Raw genomic sequence first — 20,063 nt, 5'->3', positions numbered from 1 at the left:
CTTCCGCCTTCTTCCACTTGGCAGTCCCGGTCCAACAGGTATAAAACTGATGTTTTCCCACCAACAGTCCTTCGCAATCCATTCTGTCCGCTACCTTCGATCTTCCTAGCAAAGTCTACCTTACCATCATATCAGTGCTGAAATTTGGCATCAAGTACTCCCACAAACGGCGCTCTTGATGTCCTCAAGCTAACCACTCTCAGAGTTCCTGACAAGCCAACACAACAAGTAAAGCTCACTCCGCAAAAGATGGAGGACGCCATGTCATCCTCTCGCTTGGTTGTGAGACATCATGGTCAAGGTATTACTAGTATTTGATCGAAACAATCAGACACGCAAAATGTCTGAGCATGGACCGGTGTTCGCAATTTTCCTGCCAGCACATATTGTCATCCACCCAGTCTCTCTTGATTCTGGAGATGGCAATGCTGGAATGTGGAAGTGCGTTCTGAGATCATACGGTTGAACTTGACTCTGGATAATACCAGCGAAAGAATCATGCATTCTCCCTCTTTCCCCTAACCTCGTGGGAATAGTTAGCCTAACAAGTGCAGGATGTCTCCACCAATTGCCACCTACAACGATTTCGGCGGTTTTACTGCCACCAAAGAGGTGAACGGCGCCGTTCTCAAGACCAAGAACATCACCCTCAATGGCGCTGAAAACCACACCAGAGTCCTTGACGACTTTGCTGGAAAATGGGACAACTTCAACTTCGCTCCCATCCGCGAGTCACAGGTCTCTCGTGCCATGACCAGACGCTACTTTGCAGACCTCGACCGCTACGCCGAGTCTGACGTGGTCATCGTCGGCGCTGGGTCTTGCGGTCTATCGACTGCCTACACCCTTGCCAATGCTCGTCCAGACCTGAAGATTGCCATCATCGAGGCATCCGTCTCTCCTGGTGGTGGTTGCTGGTTGGGCGGCCAGCTCTTCAGCGCCATGGTCCTGCGCAAGCCAGCCGACGCCTTCCTCAAGGATATTGGCGTTCCTTTTGAGGACGAAGGCAACTATATTGTTGTCAAGCACGCTGCGCTGTTCATGAGCACCCTGATGAGCAAGGTTTTGGCCATGCCAAACGTCAAGCTCTTCAATGCCACCTGCGTTGAGGATCTCATCACTCGTCCATCCGCCGACGGTGGTGTCCGTGTCGTTGGTGTCGTTACCAACTGGACCCTGGTTACTCTGCACCATGACAACCACAGCTGCATGGATCCAAAGTAAGAATGCCCTCTACTTTTGCCTGGCCATCAGTGACTGAGCCTTTTAGTACCATCAACGCTCCTCTCGTCATCAGCACGACCGGTCACGATGGCCCATTCGGCGCTTTCTGTGCCAAGCGTCTCGTCAGCATGAACGCCATCGAGAAATTGGGCGGCATGCGAGCTCTTGATATGAACAGTGCCGAAGATGCGATTGTGAAGGGCACCCGCGAGGTCTCCCCTGGCTTGATCATGGGAGGTATGGAGCTCAGTGAGCTCGACGGAGCCAATCGCATGGGCCCTACCTTTGGCGCAATGGTCCTCAGTGGTGTCAAGGCTGCTGAAGAGGCATTGAAGGTGCTCGACGCCAGAATGGCCGAATGCGCTGAGTAGAGGTCAAGTGATGCCGTCTTGGAATCCTTTGTGGAGGAAAACCCGCGCGCAAGCCCCGAAGAACCAGTCTCTCTGTATGGGTTGGAACATAAAGAGCCCATACCTGCCACTCATTGATATACCGTAGCTCAATACTATCAGACCGGTCTTTGAATACTTATTATGCTATTTGAACATGCACTACGAGGAACAGTTCGTGCTGTCTGCATTTGTCGGCAAGTCCATCATCCGTCGGGTTCTCCATTTTTGTGCTTCGACTCGCCTGAACTGCCTCTTTGGGTGGCAATTCGATTCTGCTTTTGTCAGCATTTATCGGTATGAGCTCAACACTTGTAAATTAACATTTCCTACAACCCAGCTTGCCCTTGTTTGCAGGACTTGGATCATGAAGATACTATCTAGTCCCTGCACCAATCCTCGGTAGTACTAAAAGTTGCGAAGGAGTCTCGAGCTCCAAAATGACCAACACTGAACCAGACACGGAAAGGAGACCGCTGTTGGCCGACTCCAGAGGACACCCATCAGGAAGGCCATTATCAGACTCCAAGAGAGTAGATGTAGGACTATCGACTCTACGAGGCTCCCTCATCGGCCTGTCCGTATGGATTCTCATCTTCGTTCTGACAAACAATGTCTCGCTCATCACCACCATTCAATCACCCATCGCAATTGCACTGGGCGCATCGTCTGAAGTGAGCTGGTTTACATCGGCATACCTTATCGCCATCACGAGCATCACGCCCGTCGCCGGCCGTTTGTGCGCCATATTCACACCGCGTGTCTACCTCCTGGCTTCGATCGTCGTGCAAGCATGCGGTCTATTGCTCACTTCGCAAGCCAGATCGCTGGGCACGTTCCTCGTCGGCCGCGTTGTCACGGGCATAGGGAGCGCCGCCGTGACGCCCGTGGCATTTATTCTGGTCACGGAATTGACCAGCCCGCGCAGACGGGGCCTGTTCTTCGGGTGCATCAACACGGGTTACACATCTGGCGTGGCCTGTGGGGCCATCATCGCCGGCGCCCTCGAACCACTCGTCGGCTGGCGCGCCGTCTTCTGGCTGCAGATCCCATTTACCCTCTGTGCGGCGCTGCTCGCGTTCTTTTCGATCCCGCCGCCGCCGCGCGAAGCCGTGGTGTCTGGACACACTGCCACTGGATATGGACAGCAATCGTTGGCCAAGAAACTTTCGCAAATCGACTACTTCGGCGTCATCACCATTATAGGAGCCGTCGTGCTACTACTGTACAGCCTCTCCTCGCCACAAGTCCAAGTCACACCGATCATCCTGTCCCTCGCGTCACTCGTCCTCTTCGTGCTGGTCGAAGCACACTGGGCAAAACAACCCATCGTGCCGGTCTCCGTGCTCAAATCACGTGGGAACATCCTTACCGGGGTCGCGACCGTCGGGGTCATGACTGCCCGCTGGGGCGTCTTGTTCTACACGCCAACTTACGTGCTCACGTTGCGCGGCTGGTCCCAGGCCAGCGCCGGGTTGACCCTGATCCCAACGAATCTGGGCTTCGGAGTGGGGGGGCTGCTGGCCGGGTGGCTGCATATCCGACGGACGGGATCATTTTATGTGTCTTGTATCGTCACATTTGGTCTCTTTGCGCTGTCCATGTTAGCGGTGTCGTGGATCTCGACCCCCCACTCCAACATTTACATATATATCGCTGTGCTGTTTCTGAACGGATTCATTGTTGGCTCGTTGCTGAACTACTCGCTGGCTCATGTGTTGCACTTGACGACTCCGGCGACGCATATCATTGTCATACCATTGAATGCGATGTTCCGCAGTCTCTCGGGGTCATTCGGATCGTCGGTGTCCGGCGGGTTGTTTCTGAGGACGCTGTCGAGGACACTGAGCGAGGAGTTTGCAAGAAGAGGCATCACGGGGAAGTCGCCACTGATTAGACAGTTGGTTGGGACGCCGATACTGGTGCAGAGGCTGACGGGCGTGGATAGAGAGGTCGCTGTGATTGGGTATGAGACGGCGCTGAAGACCATGTATCTTGTTGGCGGATTCTTCGCCCTAGGCATGTTAGTGGTTCAAGCAGGTGTTGGGTGGACAGCTCCAGAGGTGGTCAAGGGCGAGGAGGATGCCGATGCGGAGGGCACAGACGAAAGGATCTCGAGAGATGTGCTTTCGCCAGTTGTATCAAGAGAGCCGGTGGCTAGCTAGTATCAATGACGGCAGATGGGATGTGCTGTTGAGTATCTGCACTGAATTGGCGAGGCAACGGCATTTCAAGATGGCGCTACTTGTACAACCTAGCATTGGGAACATAACGGCAGACATAGAGCGAGATGTTTAAAGCATATCATTTTTGGTCAAGATCCACATCATTGAGGTCTGCTTTGACCTTCGACCCGATCCAGATCTCTCATGCAATGGAGTTGCCGCAGCTTCCTGGCAAAGTCCTCGACGCCAATATCCTTACAAATATGTCATTCAAGTTACCGTATGTATGTGCATGCCTCGTCGTGATCAAGTTTATTTCCCATCAAACACGGTCGGCGGCTGTTTGGCTGCTAGAGTGGGATCGCCGCCGGTATTTTTGCCCGCTGTTTTCGTGCCCTTCAACTCCCCGAGTGTCTTGGGTTCGTGACCACCTTTTCCACTTCCTTCCTGATTGCCTCTGCTCCCTCCACCACTGTGAACTTCGTCGTTGACCTCGCTCAGGCCTTCTGGTAAAGGAGCAGTCTTCTTGGCTCCTGCAACGTCGCTTTCGGATGTGGGCTATATTGAGTAGAGCCGTCAGTCCTGTATTATGGCTCGTGGACGTTGTGGATGTCTCGTACCTTTCCGTCACCCCCGTGGATGATTTCCTTTTCCCCGCCAATGGCGTTGTCGGACTGGGGAACTCCGTTGTCATAATCTGCTCCTCGAGGCATTATTGATCGTCTGTATGTATTCTGTGAGTGCTTGCTGAAAGAGGATTTTGATCTGGAGGTTTCGAGCGATTGAAAGGAGAGTATTTCCAGGTCCAAGGCAAATACCAGTAGCTAACTTATGCCAAGGGTAAGCAGTCTTTGTGTTCTTCACGTCATAGTCTGGAAGAATCCGTGGACCTTGCAGTCGAATCGTTAATGGCTGACAGAAGGATGTAACGTCAAAATGAAGTCACGACCGACAATGTACTTCGATCGACATCTCCACCATCCTCACCTATTTCCAGCTGGTAGCAACAACGAGCACGCGACCGCCTTGAACGCGAGATACAGTGTACATTGTACACGATAGATGACACATGCAGGTTCCTGTCTTCACCTAACTAGAGAACTGAGAGGCTGAGGACAAGTTGAGTGGCCGTGATCGAAGTCATGTCCGGTAGATGGTCGGGTAAATTGTGTGTTTCATCAATGCATGATGGTGCCCATCCACGTGACATCCCACTTTTCGCAGGGCAAGACAAACACCTGCGGTGCACCTGAAGATGCTCAACATTTCGCTAATCTGCTGTGGGCGCCGTTCTCTTCGTGGTCATGACTGGTGATTCAATTTTGGTCTGTCACAACCACAAAACCATGCCACGTGTCGCGAGTTCTACAAGCAACGAAACAGGTGCCTGCGGTGCCTGCAGTGCCTGTGTTTGAACTTTCGGTGTCACTTTGATTCTTCTTGAAGATGGGTTGCAGATAAACCTTTTGACGAACAGAAAATCCAGAGTCCTATAACAGGATCAATCCTACTCCTCTTCCTAGAGTATTTCCTTTTCTTTATCACTACCTAGGTGTCTTCCTCGAGAAATGTCCGCACGACTTCTCACAGTCACAGCCCAAGGGGCTGCTCTGGCTGCCGCCTCGAATACCCTTGCTCAAGGTTTCACCATCTACCGGGACCAAACCCTCTCTGCATTCGACCCGGTCACCCTCCTTCATTTCGTGCTCTACTCTGTCATAAGCACTCCGCCCAACTACAAGTGGCAGTTGTGGTTGGAAGACAACTTCCCTAGCAATCCCAAGAAAGATGTGGCCGCTCCGGAAAAGAAGAGCGATGATGCAAAAGGCGAGGAGAAACAGACGCTCTCGGTGACCAACACAATTGCCAAATTCGTGCTGGATCAGTCCATTGGCGCAGCCTTCAATACTCTGCTCTTCATCACCATGATCAATCTATTTAGAGGCGCTGGCTATGATAAGATCATGACAGCTGTACGAAGAGTGAGTGGTTTGACCAGTGGGAGACAGAAAACAAGAAATCAAAGCTGACATTCGCAGGATTTCTGGACCATGATGATCGCAGGATACAAGTTCTGGCCTCTTGTCTCGATTCTCAATCTTTCCGTCGTCCCCGTTGAACAAAGAATGCTTGTTGGTGGCTTGGCTGGATTGGCCTGGGGTATTTATGTTAGTCTCATGGGGCTCTGACTGGTCATGAAAGGCAAGAGTGCGAAATAGACAGCAATAGAGGTCCTGCAGGCATCCGAATCCGATGCATCGTTTAGTTGGACCAATGCAGGAAAAGCCTTGCGGAGTACTCCGTAGGGAGTGTGGGAGTACTGTATAGCCGTAAGCCAACCGGCCTAAGCCGGTTTGAATCATAAACCGAGGTACAAGCTTGGGACTGTAAAGTACTCGACGGTCTTCACCTCTTCCATCTGTGATGCTGACAACGAGGAATGCTGAGATCTATTCTATTCGTCTTCTACCTAACATCCGTCATCTATATGATCGTAACCATACGCACTGAAAGAAGTAGCAAAAGTACAGCAACGTCTCTTTGAGAAACTCTTACTCGGTACTCCTACGACTCCGTACTCCTACACCATCTCAAGTCGATCCCCCAGTTAGGATTCGACGAATACAACTGGTCGTACGACTCCTGCCTACTACTAGTCATCCCAAACCACCAAGTCAACAACATCGGTTTCATACCTAGGTATATTTCGCATTCTTAGTAAACAGGCGAAAAATGTCCAACAAGACCACGACCACGACCACGACCACCCTGGCGCCTCCCCCATCCAACGCATCCGTGCTGCTCTCCAACCCTGGCCCACATGTCCTTCTGGTCACCATCAACCGCGAACGGCAGATGAACAGCATCCCCTTCACTGTCCACTGGCACCTGCACCGGGTGTTTGAATGGTTCGACCGCGAACCGAGCTTGCGCGTTGCCGTCGTCACGGGCGCCGGGAGCAAGGCGTTCTGCGCGGGCCAGGACCTGATCGAACTCGGCAAGCGCGATCCCAAGGAGCTCGAGGAGAAGCCTTACATGGCCATGCACCCTCCCACCGGGTTTGCGGGGATTTCGAGAAGACTGGGCAAGAAGCCCGTCATTGCGGCGGTGAACGGGTTCGCGTTGGGTGGTGGGTTTGAGATTGTTCTTAATTGGTATGTTGTGCTTAATGTCTTTTTATATGGTCTCGCCTTTTTCTTTTTGGGGGGGTTTTTATGGCAAGCACAACGTTGGGCCATCTTCAAGGGGATGGTTTCGCCTCCGCGCTCTAGTTCTGGCCAAAGTTGCTGTGCTATGAAGGGCAGACAGCAGAGGATGACACATGACACGCCAGCAGGCGTATTAACCATTTGGTGCTCGCCGCTGCCTTTTGGGCGGCGCAGACGGAGCATTTCAGGGCTTGCTTTTTGCCCAAATGCCCTAGCCATTGCCATTGCCCATGCTGCCAAGTTACCACATTCCAAAAAAATGCAAATACTGATCGGACAAAGTGACATGACCGTGGCCTCCCCAACGGCGACCTTCGGCCTCCCGGAGTCCCTGCGCGGCATCTACGCCGGCGCCGGCGGCCTCCCTCGACTCGTGCGCAACGTCGGCCTCCCGCTGGCCAGCGAGATCAGCATGGCCGGCCGCACGCTGTCCGCCCAGGAAGCCCTGCAATTCCAGTTGATCAACCACATTTCGTCGACGCCGTCGAGTGTCGTGGACGAGGCCGTCGCCCTGGCGGCCAAAGTCGCCAATATCTCGCCCGACGCGATCATCATCACGCGCGCCGCCATCCGCGAGACCTGGGAGACCGCCAGCGTCGAGCGCGGGTACCAGCTCATCGACGAGCGCATGAAGCGTGGGCTGATGGAGGGTGAGAATGCGAAGGAGGGACTCGCCGCGTTCAGGGAGAAGAGGAAACCTGTTTGGAAGGCTAGTAAATTGTAGCCCTACCTAGGTAGCTTTGGCGCTGGTGACGAAAATAGGGGGGCCGGGAGGTGAAGATGGGTGAAGGCCTTCTTCCTTCTTCTGTCAAAACAACAGGCTTGAAAAGAGGTCAATTCAATACCACGTTTTTTTCGTTGATTGCGAATCAATGAATCGAGTTTGTGTGTAGTTTTCCGATCTTTGACCTGTTCAGGTTCTTCTTGCTACGATCTGAATGTACAACGCTTGAAGTCAGAACGGTGTGGTCCGACTCCAACCGTGCCTTGCTTGAGTGGGAGTGCTTCTCTGAACGCATTACCTTAGTTTGTATGCAGGACACGTTTTTTCGGATCAGGCAGTCGTTGTCAACGGTTACTAGTAGTATTATTGGGCGAAGATGAAGAAAAATTTATCGTCCAATGAACGACTTTCGCCAGATACATACTAGTATCGTACAGTCTCATTTGTGCTAAGCAGGTTTGCTGAAGTGGACGACCGATTTGGTGTCTGCAGGTAGTACTGTCAGGTAGTATTTAGATTTCGTATCCAAACGGTATGCTCTCCATTGCTCCGCTGCGCTGGACGCACTTGCCCGCAGCGGCATTTGCTCGAATCACGGCGCTTTGGACATCAAATCCGTCTAGGGCTTTGTGAGTCGCGACATGGCGAGCCAGAGCTGTGGCGAAGAAGCCTACAAACGTGTCTCCGGCGCCTGTCGTATCAACGACGTTTGCGACTTTGGCTGCCGGTAGTAGACCGCGGGTATGCGTACGTGTACATGAAGGTGATTGTGACTGCGCCACCGAATAATATACACCCCTGGCGCCCAGAGTCACCACGATGATGGATATCGTTGCGACGTTGTGTAAGTGCTGGGTCAGTTGACCGAGGTGCGATTCGTTCAGATCTTGCTCGCTTGGCGTCTCGATACTCTTGAGCTCTTGGACGGCCTTGAATAGAAGGAGACATTCGGTCTCGTTGACGACGAGGACGGCTAGGTTGCTGAGTACGTGAAGCGGGATGGTGTCGAACATCGGTGCAGGGTTGAATACCACGCAGGTCTTGTGTCTGCTGGTGGTGCTGGAATTGAAAGCGGATAGTAATCCGGTGACTGTCGATTGGGGGATTTCTCCTTGCATGACCACGACATCCGGGTCTCCGTCTTGCGTCGCTGTCGCTATTACTTTGTCTAGATCGTTGACTTGATGGTTGGCGCCGGGAACGAAGAGGATTCTGTTTTCACCGTTGGACCCCTCGTCTACGATGATTGTCGCGGTGCCGGTTTGCACACCTTCGATCTCCTCGACGTAGCGTGTGCTGACGCCGCTTTTCGTCAGCGTCGGTTGGAGCAGTGAGGCGTAGTATGGGTCTCCGGCACCTACGGCCCCTATCATGTCGACGGTGACGTCTTGTTCGGTTGCGGAGGTGAAGGCGGCTTTTCCGCAGGCCACCGCTTGGTTGCTGCCCTTACCGCCGGCGTGGACGGTCATGGACTTTGCCTGTAAGGTCTCGCCAGGGCCGGGTACTCTTGGTGTCAGAGTGACAAAGTCGATGTTCAGTGAGCCGATCACTCGGATGACCGGTTTCGTGGCCATTGTGTAAGGAGATAGTAGTGGTTGGCCTCTGGCCAGGCGATACGGTTGCAAAATTTCACTTTAGAATAATACGATGGTCTACAATTAACCGCCGTAAGTGACCTAGTAACAAGAATGATAAAGTGAGGTTGTGGGATGTCACCTTGGGTACCTTGGTAGGAGAACATCTGAAGATCTTTGGTCCAATGGGATTTTCCAGGTTGAAAACAGTCTGATTGGCGGAACAGTGTCACCAGTGAACCACGTCTACGACTACTACTGACCAAGACCCAGCTGAACTTCCCCGGTCGAGGTACATAGTAGTGTTGATTTCCTCCATCATTACTAGATTCTCTCTCTCAACTGCTTGCTCGCTGTGGCTATGCGCAGAATTCCTCCACCGGGCTGGTCAATCTCTGACCGTTACTCGTTCAAGGACCGACGACTGCACTTGAGTGATGCCGCAACAGTCTATGCCTGGCCTAGCACTGGCGGCAGACTCGAGTTGCAAAACCCTAGTGCACTCGAGCTGGATATACTCGGAATCGAGGATCACTTCAACGAGAGCAATAAGTCTAACGACGCTGTCGAAGAAGATGCGTTTTTTCTTAGGCTTCGGAGGCTTGGTGGAACATTTTACGAGTACCAATACGGCTCAAGACATGAGGAACTTCGCGGTGCTGAAATTCATACTTGGTTAGGCTGGCCTGAGGATGAAAAGCATAAAGGTGGTGTGTGGGTGTTGAAGCTGAAGTGGAGCGAGTTGAGAAGCCCCGTCCGGCCTCGGATGACGGGGAGGATCAGGCTGGCGAGGACGATGCAGGATCGGTGCCGAGCCATTGAGATGTGTGGCGGAATTTTCTATGCAAATCCCACTGACGAGCACCTGGTCCCGATGGAACCGATGCCCAGCCTGCAAGAACTACTACTCACCCAAGCCCTCTCACCTCCCGAAGCACCAGTACCACCAGATTTTCAACAAGACTGGATAGATCACCACGAGCAATAGCGTTGATGTCAAACGGCATTTTGAGCTGTCGAGTCGCACTATACTGGTTAAGCGGTTGTAGCTGTTTGCAGGTCAAGGTTGGATCCGCTAAGTCTGACTCGGGGCCAGTACTGAGGAAGATAGGTGAATATAATGCTGAGGATGGCGAGGGAGTTTCAGGTGTGTTAAGTCGACCTGTAGTCGCCGGGGCAGCCGGACAGGTACGCCCTCGTGCATGGATAGAGGCATGGCTTGAAGAATATTTGCACCATTATTACCTGAGATAGAGCGCATGACAGACTGCCCTGTGTAGACAGGCGACGTGCGTGAAGAGGATCCAACACTATGACGTCCCGTTCGCAACCAGGTCCGACCAGCTGCAGTGTAAGCATGAACCTGGACAGTGCGCCCCCGTGGTAGTGTTTTGGTAGGATGGCATGCTGGGGTAGCCTGGAATCCAGAGTGCGAGCTTGTGTCGAGGTGGACGGCGCTCATCAGTATTGGGTGCAAACCAATAGCCCGCGTGACTGGGTCAAGCAGGCAAGAATGGAGGGAACAGGGCTTGCCTCTAGAGCTGAAGAAGTGCAGCGTCGGACGCCTTCGTGAATGTGCATATTCTGTATGCAGGTGACGTATCAGACTGAGACCACGTGGCCAAGATGAAGGTCACGGACACAGAGCGATGTATGGCAAACGTCGGTCCGGCCTGGGCGAAGAAGTCGACATCTACTGAGCTGAGTCAGTAACACCGACCCCAATAACGCCGAAAATGGTCGACAGTGGCTGGATGAAGAGTGCCTTTCCCGACTTCCGTGTAGGACAGGAGCAAGCCGAAGTGCATGTCACACAAGTGAGGACTTATGGAACCAATCCACCAAATCCTGCAGATAGCTCATCGTACATCAATGGTTGGTCGGGTTTGATACTTGTCATGCTCATGAGCATACTTGGCTCGGCATGGCGTTTTGTCGTGAATCAGGTACGTTGCATGGAGCGACCTATTCTCTCCACAGTCTCGACAAGTCACGTCATAGGGGGAAAGATCCGCACTGTCGTTGGGGCTTTCGGACGCAAGAAGGCCAGGAAAGGTCAACAGAACCTTGATCCTCTCATGTTTGGGTCCGAATAGGACTTACCAGGCGGGACTGTCAAGCGCAGGCAAGTACCGGAGGTCTCGACGTCGGTAGGCACATCCATCTGGGCTTGATACTCCCATGTTTTCTCATGCTGTGGTCGGGTTGAACAGGTCGGCTTCCTCTTTGGAGCAGGACCGAAATGGGTTGCAATGGGGAGAATCCGTGGGATGCGTCGTGAGTCTCGGTTCGAAATTCGTCAAAGATTCAATCACGGCAGCGATCAGCAGAACAACGATACGAGTGGCTGGTACGAGGCTGTAAAGTAGAAATGCACAAACACGCGTTGCGTGTGCTTTGGTGGATTTGTTGTCCGGAAGGTGGAGTTGCCTTTCATCACGAAAGATATGAGGAAAGCCGGCACTCGTCGCCTAGACTCGATGCCATCCTATTGTAGCTGGGTAGTGATCCGGAGATGTAGGTATGGGCTTCTCCCGTCGCAAGCAGTAAGCTTCTCGCCAACATACTAGTGAGAGAAGTACTGTATGCCAGGGGGAACTTGCTACTACGTAAAGTAGGACAATTTCCGATGAGGAAAAGACCGGGTGTTTCAACCAGGATAGGGATGTTGTACAGCGAGGTATCCCAACCGAGTTCGCTCTCGCAAAGGTTTGGGGACCAGCAAAGTCGGGCCACTGAACATGCCACTTGCCATCCTCGACGCCCGAAAAATGGTCGAGGTCGATGTCGGCGTAGTCTGGACAGCAATCGTTCGTGGGGTACGGAGTACGTCAGGCGGGTAAGCCACGCGACAGGAGTGGTAAGAGGACGAGGACTCTTTTTCGGGTTCGAGCTCTGACCTTACAAGCAACGTAAGCTTCTGGACTAGACCAGTCCAACCTGACTCGGTGGCTGGTTGCAAGTTGTACGTAGTCTGTCCCTGCCCTCCATGATGGATCTGTGGTTGGGGACAAGCTCGGGAGGAGATAGGAAACGAAGACAGCTCATCAATTGTGGTGAGGTCCTCCTCGAGGAGCAGGTTCGGCAATGACGAGTGTCAAACTCTGTTGACATCCTATGAGGCCCTGATCCTAGGGGGGATTGAAATATACCATAGAACTATGAGTCAGGGATACTATGGTAGACGAGGAAGAGGCAAAGTGAGGGCAAGATGCCGCGATACGATATGAAACAAGCCATGGGACAAGATGGAGGTGGGGTCATTATGGGAGCATGGGTCAAGTGCCTCGGTCGATAAGCGAGTCGTCAACTATAGGCGTATGGAACAGGGAGACTGGCTGCCACCGGGTCCACCTACCATGGTACTACGTACCTGTAGCTGCGAGCAAGGGTTGGCTTGGGCGGGCGGGTGCTGCAGGTCCTGGCACCCACTTGGGCCTCACTAGCCGGTGCAGGCCAAATGACTTGCACTAGCGAAAGAAACCGGCTCAAGTAATTTTCCGAAAGCTCGTGGCTTTTGGGGACTCGCGATGTCGCCGTCTTTCTCGTCATCATCTGGGCGTCACTGGCCGTTTCATGTATGACTGGCCTTTTCTTTGTCCAAGATGACACAGGGACACGCTTGACGCCCAGGTCTGCCTGAGATTTCGCAGACGAGTGCAACAGCACCATCATCCACATCCCACTTCCAGCGGACCCCAAGGATGCTTGTAGACCGTCCACTACCGTAGTACCTCCCAGTGAGACTGCGACAAAGGAGTCGGCTCCCATGCAAATATTCCATGGGCCATACTCTGGATCTGAACTCTCGACGGCAACACCACCTCTACGGAGGCGTGAAAAAGGGGACTGATGGGACAACCGGTTGCCAGCCAGATGGCATTCCTTTGACGCAGTCCAAACCACCATTCTGTGTAATCCGTGCCTACGTAGTCTACCAAGATAGCGGTCTTTAATTAAGCCCTTCTGCTCGCGCTCGACGAAACTCATCTCCCTTTCTTTGTCTCTTTATCACCTGTACTCCTCATCCAGGTTGCTTGGACGTTTCAGTCAAGATTGCCTCCGTTGTTGCCGTCGGTTCGTCATCGTTGAACAAATCTCCAGCCCTCCGCAGACTGAACCGTGTTTGGTCTAGCTCCAGGTACCGGCAGAGTCCTTGGTTAAAGATTGGTTAAAGACTGGTTAAAGACCGGACCACTCACCAGCCTGTTTGGCAAGGATTTCTTTGTGCCTGGGGACCCGACGCCCCGAAATCGAGCAGCTACTGCGATAGACTCGCTAGACGAACTCCACCCTATCGCAGCAAATCCCTGCCACTCACCACTCGAATCCCCAGACAGAGAATCACAGGCGAGCGAGACGACGATACAAAAATATCGATTCACTCCTGGTGTTACCCTTCACTTCTCTACCTCTCTTTACCTTGTCCTTCATTCGGCCTTTTGAGCCACCTTACCTTCATTTTCCTTTCTTGTCAACGCTCATCACTCCTTTGAGCTGCACAAGAACAGTCGCTCTTTACCATAAACTTTGAGAAGCACAGTCCGTGACCGTGCCCATCTGGGACCACCCGTCCGTGCCTTCGGCTCTTTGACCAGAGCCCAGTTCCAGCTTCCAGACTTCTGCCTCACCTGGCGTGAAGCGTCAACAAACACTTGGGCCAACAACCAGACACAGCTCACCCAGCCAGCTGTCACCAACCCACGAATTCTGTCGTAAGCTGCTCGACTGCGCTGCCCGGTGCACTGCGATTTCCTGCCACAATCTGCTATCAAATAGCTCTCGAGAAACCATTGATTCTGGTCTCAAGCAGACTATCGATCATCCAACCGAACCATCACTTACTAGATCAATTCCTCGACCGAAAACATGAAGTTGTCAACCGTCGCCCTCGCAGCCACTTGCGCCACACTGGCTTGTGCCAAACCATTGGACAAGCGTGCATTGGTCACCACCATTGAATGGGCAACTGTCACCGTCACCGTGACTGGCACCCCTCCCACCGAAACATCCGCTGCCTCTTCTGTCGAGCCTGCCGCCACTACCGACGTCATCTCTTGGTCTTCCAACTCCGCCTGGTCTTCAAACACCGACTGGTCCTCCAACTCCGACTGGTCTTCCGGCTCTAGCTGGCCAGGCTGGGCTGGCACGGGTGGATGGCGAGGTGGATGGAGCAGTGGAAGTGATTCTTCGGTCCCTCAGGCCACTTACACTCAAGTCCAATCCGATACTCCTGCTGCCACCTCGACATTGGAGATCTCAAGTGCTTCCGCATCGGCCGTTGAGACCTTCACCACTGAAGCCACGTCCACCACCGAAGCTACATCCACCACCGAAGCTGTATCCACCACTTCTGCTGCTCAGTCAGTCTCCACCAGCGTCTCTTCCGACTATCAACAAGGGATTCTCGATTCTCACAACATCCATCGCCAAAATGCCTCAGTCTCGGACCTGGTCTGGAGTGATGATATGGCATCCATCGCTGCTCAGATTGCTGCCAGCTGCGTCTATGCCCACGATACCAGCACTGGCGGGGGTGGCTATGGACAGAACATTGGTGCTGGATCTCCGCCTGCGGATATCCCAGCCATGATCACCAACCTGATGTACAATGCCGAAATCAACTTCTACCCCTTGCCGTACGGGGTTGAGCCGGACATGAGCAACTTTGAGAAATGGGGTCATTACTCTCAGATTGTATGGAAGTCAACCACCTCGGTCGGATGTGCTACCCAATACTGCTCCAATGGTTTGGCCAACGTTGGCAGTGGTGTTAGCCCGTACTTCACTGTCTGCAACTACAGCCCACCTGGTAAGTGGTTTGACGAGACTATTTTGCCAGCCGATCTCCGCTAACTTGACTTCAGGCAATTTCGGTGGACAGTATGCAGCCAACGTACTACAGCCGGGCGGCGCGCCGACGGTGACGCTGTAAACGTCAAAGTCGATGTTGTTGTTTGATGACTGACGATGCATTGCATTACCTCCTCGAAAAGCTACAGCGGGCGCAATCCGTGAAAAGCCTGGTAAAGCCACATCTTTTGCTTCTGGGAATTGTTATGAGTTGAAGTCTGCGACCAGCGTTGCAAAGAACGGCCATTGTTGGAGTTTTTCTTTCTACGAGCGTGTCCTTCACCCTCTTCTTTTTGCTTCGGAATGGATCGAACCTTCCGAATTTCGCTTCTTTTTACCTCTTGGGCTACATTTTGGAGAGCTTTTCCTTTCTTGGACTGCGATACAGGCAGATAGGGACCAGAAGAGAATCAAGAATCAGATCAAGTCTGTATATTAGACTAGGCTGGAAGAAAAATGTACAACAGCATCCAGAATTCACAGTAATCCGTCCACCAACCAATCTCCGTCGGCCTTGCACATAACCAGGTCTTTCAGCTCGCTTGGCCGGCTCCCTCTTCCACCCTATTATCGCCAATGGACGATGCCCACAACAGCCTGGGCCGTAGGCATCCGGTGTCTAGGAGCCTAGCCTTCTCGGGCTCGCTAGGCCTACCGCAGTGCTGTGTCTCCCGTTCACCCATGGTCATCTTTCCCCAGTTTTGCACGAGGCTGCGGAGAAATGGAAGTCTTTGATCCGAAATCCTGGTTGGCACTGGCAGTGGGTGGCAGTCTCCAATCTTCGATCATGCCATTCAGCTGACCACGCTGACCTTCCAGCCTCCCTTTTGCCTTCCGATCGTCCACAGATGCCATCCTCGAGCTGGCAAGAACCACGATCATCTCACCGGCAAACGGCAAAACGAGAAGGCCGTAAAATTGCCATCATGAGATGTTCTAATAACTAAGTCTGCAAAGGATAAAAAGCGCCGGAATGTCATGTGCTTGGAGCTTCTCGCTAACCCGCTGCTACGTCACACGCTGAGCTTTTTGGTGTCTTGTGCCAAAAGAGGAGAATCGAATCCATTTGTGTCCATTCCAGTCAAGTGTTTTTGCGCGGATGACCACGAAAGACCAGACACATACGCCTTCTTGACTCTTTTCAAACTTTCCACGACCTTCCAGTCATACAGTCGGCGATACCCATACACCCATAGAGCGTGTACACCGCGCTCGTGGCCTCTTCTGCCCTCGGCTTGGAGGTGGACAGTGTTCCCACAATCCACAATCTCGGCCATCTACGGCGACTGGCCTGATTAGTCTCTGAGAGAAAGCCGGTCGCGCTTCGCGCTTTCCTGTACGTCCACATGTTTCCTTTCCTCCGAGACGCTACCACCACATTCCTCAATTACGTCGTCCGCAATCATTTGAGCGCGGTTGCGATACCTTCCGAGCCATGCGCTCGCTGCCCACAAGGTCATGGAGACCACTCCTTGTACGAGTCGAACCGTGGAAACGAGCGGGTGTTGTCCGCATTTCTCCATCCTGCACCGGCTTCTTCACATGTCTGTGTGGGATGCCGGTGTTATCAACGATCGTGATCATGCGCTTCCCTGACCCCTCCTGATCGTGTCATATCTGCCAGGACAATTTATCCACCCTGTTGTTCCTGCTCATGAATCTCCTCTGCTGTTTCTTGATTTTCTTCTCCAGGCATTGGAGTTGAACAGACTCTGGGACAGTCCGACACCCATGCCACCTTACTGTTTGCACGACTGCCACTACTTCTACCGCACTGCTCTTCGTTTGCTGAGCGTTGCTACATTGGTGGCCGCGTTATACTCATGATCAATTTGTTAACCATGCCTATTTCCATCGCAGGAACCAGGCATTTCACCCAACCCACCTCTATCGGCGACGCCTTGAGCAAACCTTCGCCTAAGACTGAACCCAACGGAATGGGCGCCGAACATATTGAACGCGCCCTCGAGGCTGCAAAGGATGTCAAGGACTCGTATACAAAAGAAGAGAAGGAACCCCTGAAGATGTCGACAAATGAGCATCACAAACAAGGCATCACCTTCGCGGCTCAGGACAAACTTCCAAAGTTGCCGATTCCAGATCTCGAGTCTACGATGAAGAGGTATCTCGAAGCCTTGGCTCCTCTGCAGTCACCTGCTGAACACAACGAGACAAAGGCGGCGGTCCGGGATTTTCTTGAAAACGACGGCAAAGAATTGCAAGAGAAGCTGAAAAAGTATGCCACGGGCAGAACCAGTTATATCGAGCAATTTTGGTATGACTCGTATTTGAATTTTGACAACCCGGTCGTGTTGAACTTGAACCCTTTCTTCCTTCTGGAAGACGATCCGACTCCGGCACGCAACAACCAAGTGACCAGAGCAGCCTCCCTGGTCATCTCGGCCCTTTGCTTTGTCAGAGCCGTGCGGAAAGAAGAACTGCCCCCCGACACCTTGAGAGGCACTCCTTTGGACATGTACCAGTATTCACGGCTGTTTGGCACTGCTCGAGTCCCAACGGACAATGGGTGTGTCATCGGGCAGGACTCAGACTCCAAGCACGTGGTGGTCATGTGTCGAGGCCAGCTCTATTGGTTTGATGTGCTCGACGACAACAACGACCTGATCATGACTGAGAAAGATCTTGCGATCAATCTACAAGTCATTGTCAACGATGCAGAAGAGACGCCTATCCATGAAGCTGCCAAAGGTGCTCTTGGAGTCCTGAGTACCGAGAACAGAAAGATCTGGTCCGGCTTGAGAGATCTCTTAACGCGGGATGAAGGATCGAATAATGCAGACTGTCTTGCGATCGTGGACTCGGCCTTGTTCGTGATTTGTCTAGACTACACCGAGCCGGCCGACGTCTCGCAACTGTGCGGCAACATGCTGTGCGGGACGAACGAAGTGGTTCGCGGTGTTCAAGTCGGCACATGCACCAACCGGTGGTACGACAAACTGCAAATCATCGTTTGCAAGAATGGTAGCGCCGGCATCAACTTTGAGCATACAGGTGTGGACGGTCACACCGTCCTTCGCTTCGCCAGTGATGTCTACACTGATACAATTCTCAGATACGCAAAGTCCATCAATGGCCAGGCACCAACCTTGTGGACCAGCCAAAGTCCTGACCCTTCGAAGCGCGACCCCGAAAGCTTCGGGGATGTTAGGACCACGCCTCACAAGTTGGAATGGGACATGATTCCGGAACTGTCAATCGCTCTTCGCTTCGCGGAGACCCGGTTGGCTGATCTCATCAATCAGAATGAGTTCCAGACTTTGGACTTTTCCGGGTATGGCAAGAACTTCATCACCTCCATGGGCTTCTCACCCGACGCCTTTGTCCAGATGGCCTTCCAAGCTGCATACTACGGTCTTTACGGAAGGGTGGAAAATACGTACGAGCCCGCCATGACCAAGATGTTCTTCCACGGTCGAACGGAAGCCATTCGATCTGTGACCCCTGAGAGTGTGGAATTTGTTCAGACGTTCTGGGCGGACAACACGCCTCAAAAGAAGATCGACGCCTTGAAGACTGCCTGCCAAAAGCATACAGCCATCACAAAAGAGTCGAGCAAAGCTCAGGGTCAGGATCGACATCTCTATGCCCTCTACTGTGTATGGCAGCGCAAAGTCAATGACGAGGGAGCAGAAGCTGCGAGCAACGCCGGCTTCAGTTCCAATGGTTACTCAAGTCCCACCGATTTTAGCGATGCAGGTAGCCCAAGGAGACTGGACGAGTCGCCCATCAGCCACACTCGTTCACGCGCAGATACCGACTCTAGCCGTTCCCCGGCTCCCCAACTTCATCAAATGCCCGCGCTCTTCAGCGATGCTGGGTGGGAGAAGATCAACAACACAATCCTCAGCACCTCCAACTGCGGCAATCCCTCCCTGCGCCACTTTGGCTTTGGTCCTGTTTCGGGGGATGGTTTTGGTATAGGATATATTATCAAGGACGACTGCATTTCGGTGTGTGCAAGCAGCAAACATCGCCAAACCAAACGTTTTGTAGACAGCCTCGAATCTTATTTGAACGAAATTCGCCGGCTACTGAAAGCTACGAGACCAAGAGCGGTTTCTGCGGGCAAACTTACCCGAGCCAGGGAAGCAGAAGAGAAGGCTGGCAGAGATGGTAGACTGAAGTCTAGGGGCCGTGTCATCAAAACTGAGGCCACGAAGATTGATGGGACCCAGACGCCCGCCAGCATGGACACGGCTGAAGCGGACGATGATGGCTTGGGTGGATGTAAGTTGTCCTTTCGTCATCCTTTGAGATATCTGCGAACAAGACTGACCGTTTCCAATAGATGGCTTCTTCGATGCCGGCATGTTACTGCAAGCATTGAAAAAGGAACAGCCGAAACCCGCAGCTCAACTCGCTCAGAAGAAAAGGACTGTGGGCAAGAAGCTCGCCTTGACGGAATACTGATTGGTCTCTGGAGGCGAGCATGCCACGCGTGGGTGTGGCGGGTCTGTGTGTGATGGCGAGGTTGACCATGTGCAACGAGAGGACGGTCTACCCCGGACGAGGATGGAAATGTGGCATGGGGAAGATGAAATATGCATCTGAGGTCTCTCAGCGTCTGTGCGATGATTCGCATGATCCCCCTCCAAGCCAACCGGCCGCCGTTCGTGCCTGGATCGACTGCCGAACCAATGGCTCACTAGGCTGGGGAGGGAGCTGCAGGATGACACAAGATACGGCCGATGGTTTGGATGTCTCATGTACCTACGTAAGTACCAGGTAGATACCATAGTGCACTGGTTCGGAAGTTACGAGCTTGCGTCTGTATGCTATATTTGTACATAGTCGACATATAACAAGTCTGGATCTGTTAATACCGTCGCTCTCATGATGCCCTTTCTTACCTGGTGCCTGGTACCGAAATGCTGGTCTGCTCACGCCACGCCCGCGATGCCAAG

General features: G+C 52.9%; 9 protein-coding genes across 12 annotated transcripts; 7 read left to right on the top strand and 2 right to left on the bottom strand.

The window, feature by feature from the left end:
• Nucleotides 1-69: 69 nt before the first annotated feature.
• PV05_06573 (thiamine thiazole synthase) lies at nucleotides 70-1,776 on the top strand. 4 transcript variants are annotated; one of them, XM_013459327.1, is made up of 4 exons: nucleotides 70-154; nucleotides 204-228; nucleotides 555-1,220; nucleotides 1,271-1,776. In XM_013459327.1, the coding sequence occupies exons 3-4, from the start codon at nucleotides 556-558 to the stop codon at nucleotides 1,593-1,595; spliced, it is 990 nt and encodes a 329-aa protein (XP_013314781.1). In that variant the 5' UTR covers nucleotides 70-154; nucleotides 204-228; nucleotide 555; the 3' UTR covers nucleotides 1,596-1,776. The 4 variants fall into 4 exon arrangements, with proteins under 4 accessions (XP_013314781.1, XP_013314780.1, XP_013314782.1 ...); XM_013459326.1 differs by having other exon boundaries at nucleotides 204-301; XM_013459328.1 differs by having other exon boundaries at nucleotides 204-1,220.
• A 180-nt stretch (nucleotides 1,777-1,956) lies between these two features.
• PV05_06572 (uncharacterized protein) lies at nucleotides 1,957-3,903 on the top strand. The gene has a single exon (XM_013459325.1). The coding sequence runs from the start codon at nucleotides 2,054-2,056 to the stop codon at nucleotides 3,776-3,778; it is 1,725 nt and encodes a 574-aa protein (XP_013314779.1). The 5' UTR covers nucleotides 1,957-2,053; the 3' UTR covers nucleotides 3,779-3,903.
• Nucleotides 3,900-4,900, bottom strand: PV05_06571 (uncharacterized protein). Its single transcript, XM_013459324.1, has 2 exons — nucleotides 4,399-4,900; nucleotides 3,900-4,336 (listed from the first exon to the last, which is right to left on the bottom strand). The coding sequence occupies exons 1-2, from the start codon at nucleotides 4,489-4,491 to the stop codon at nucleotides 4,091-4,093; spliced, it is 339 nt and encodes a 112-aa protein (XP_013314778.1). The 5' UTR covers nucleotides 4,492-4,900; the 3' UTR covers nucleotides 3,900-4,090.
• Nucleotides 4,901-5,062: 162 nt separating this feature from the next.
• PV05_06570 (uncharacterized protein) lies at nucleotides 5,063-6,160 on the top strand. Its single transcript, XM_013459323.1, has 2 exons — nucleotides 5,063-5,760; nucleotides 5,818-6,160. The coding sequence occupies exons 1-2, from the start codon at nucleotides 5,347-5,349 to the stop codon at nucleotides 5,965-5,967; spliced, it is 564 nt and encodes a 187-aa protein (XP_013314777.1). The 5' UTR covers nucleotides 5,063-5,346; the 3' UTR covers nucleotides 5,968-6,160.
• A 37-nt stretch (nucleotides 6,161-6,197) lies between these two features.
• Nucleotides 6,198-7,915, top strand: PV05_06569 (uncharacterized protein). Its single transcript, XM_013459322.1, has 2 exons — nucleotides 6,198-6,933; nucleotides 7,270-7,915. The coding sequence occupies exons 1-2, from the start codon at nucleotides 6,512-6,514 to the stop codon at nucleotides 7,709-7,711; spliced, it is 864 nt and encodes a 287-aa protein (XP_013314776.1). The 5' UTR covers nucleotides 6,198-6,511; the 3' UTR covers nucleotides 7,712-7,915.
• Nucleotides 7,711-9,412, bottom strand: PV05_06568 (ribokinase). Its single transcript, XM_013459321.1, has one exon. It carries the CDS (start codon nucleotides 9,283-9,285, stop codon nucleotides 8,224-8,226), a length of 1,062 nt encoding a protein of 353 aa, XP_013314775.1. The 5' UTR covers nucleotides 9,286-9,412; the 3' UTR covers nucleotides 7,711-8,223.
• Nucleotides 9,413-9,584: 172 nt separating this feature from the next.
• On the top strand, nucleotides 9,585-10,481 carry PV05_06567 (uncharacterized protein). Its single transcript, XM_013459320.1, has one exon. It carries the CDS (start codon nucleotides 9,647-9,649, stop codon nucleotides 10,271-10,273), a length of 627 nt encoding a protein of 208 aa, XP_013314774.1. The 5' UTR covers nucleotides 9,585-9,646; the 3' UTR covers nucleotides 10,274-10,481.
• Nucleotides 10,482-13,645: 3,164 nt separating this feature from the next.
• Nucleotides 13,646-15,648, top strand: PV05_06566 (uncharacterized protein). Its single transcript, XM_013459319.1, has 2 exons — nucleotides 13,646-15,097; nucleotides 15,153-15,648. Exons 1-2 carry the CDS (start codon nucleotides 14,155-14,157, stop codon nucleotides 15,218-15,220), a joined length of 1,011 nt encoding a protein of 336 aa, XP_013314773.1. The 5' UTR covers nucleotides 13,646-14,154; the 3' UTR covers nucleotides 15,221-15,648.
• Nucleotides 15,649-16,017: 369 nt separating this feature from the next.
• On the top strand, nucleotides 16,018-19,981 carry PV05_06565 (uncharacterized protein). Its single transcript, XM_013459318.1, has 2 exons — nucleotides 16,018-19,386; nucleotides 19,448-19,981. The coding sequence occupies exons 1-2, from the start codon at nucleotides 16,962-16,964 to the stop codon at nucleotides 19,567-19,569; spliced, it is 2,547 nt and encodes an 848-aa protein (XP_013314772.1). The 5' UTR covers nucleotides 16,018-16,961; the 3' UTR covers nucleotides 19,570-19,981.
• Nucleotides 19,982-20,063: the final 82 nt, after the last annotated feature.

Source organism: Exophiala xenobiotica (genome assembly GCF_000835505.1).
Source record: "Exophiala xenobiotica strain CBS 118157 unplaced genomic scaffold supercont1.4, whole genome shotgun sequence".
Lineage (NCBI taxonomy): Eukaryota > Fungi > Ascomycota > Eurotiomycetes > Chaetothyriales > Herpotrichiellaceae > Exophiala > Exophiala xenobiotica.
The sequence above is the reverse complement of the archived record's forward strand: the minus strand, read 5'-3'. Positions and strand labels throughout refer to the sequence as shown.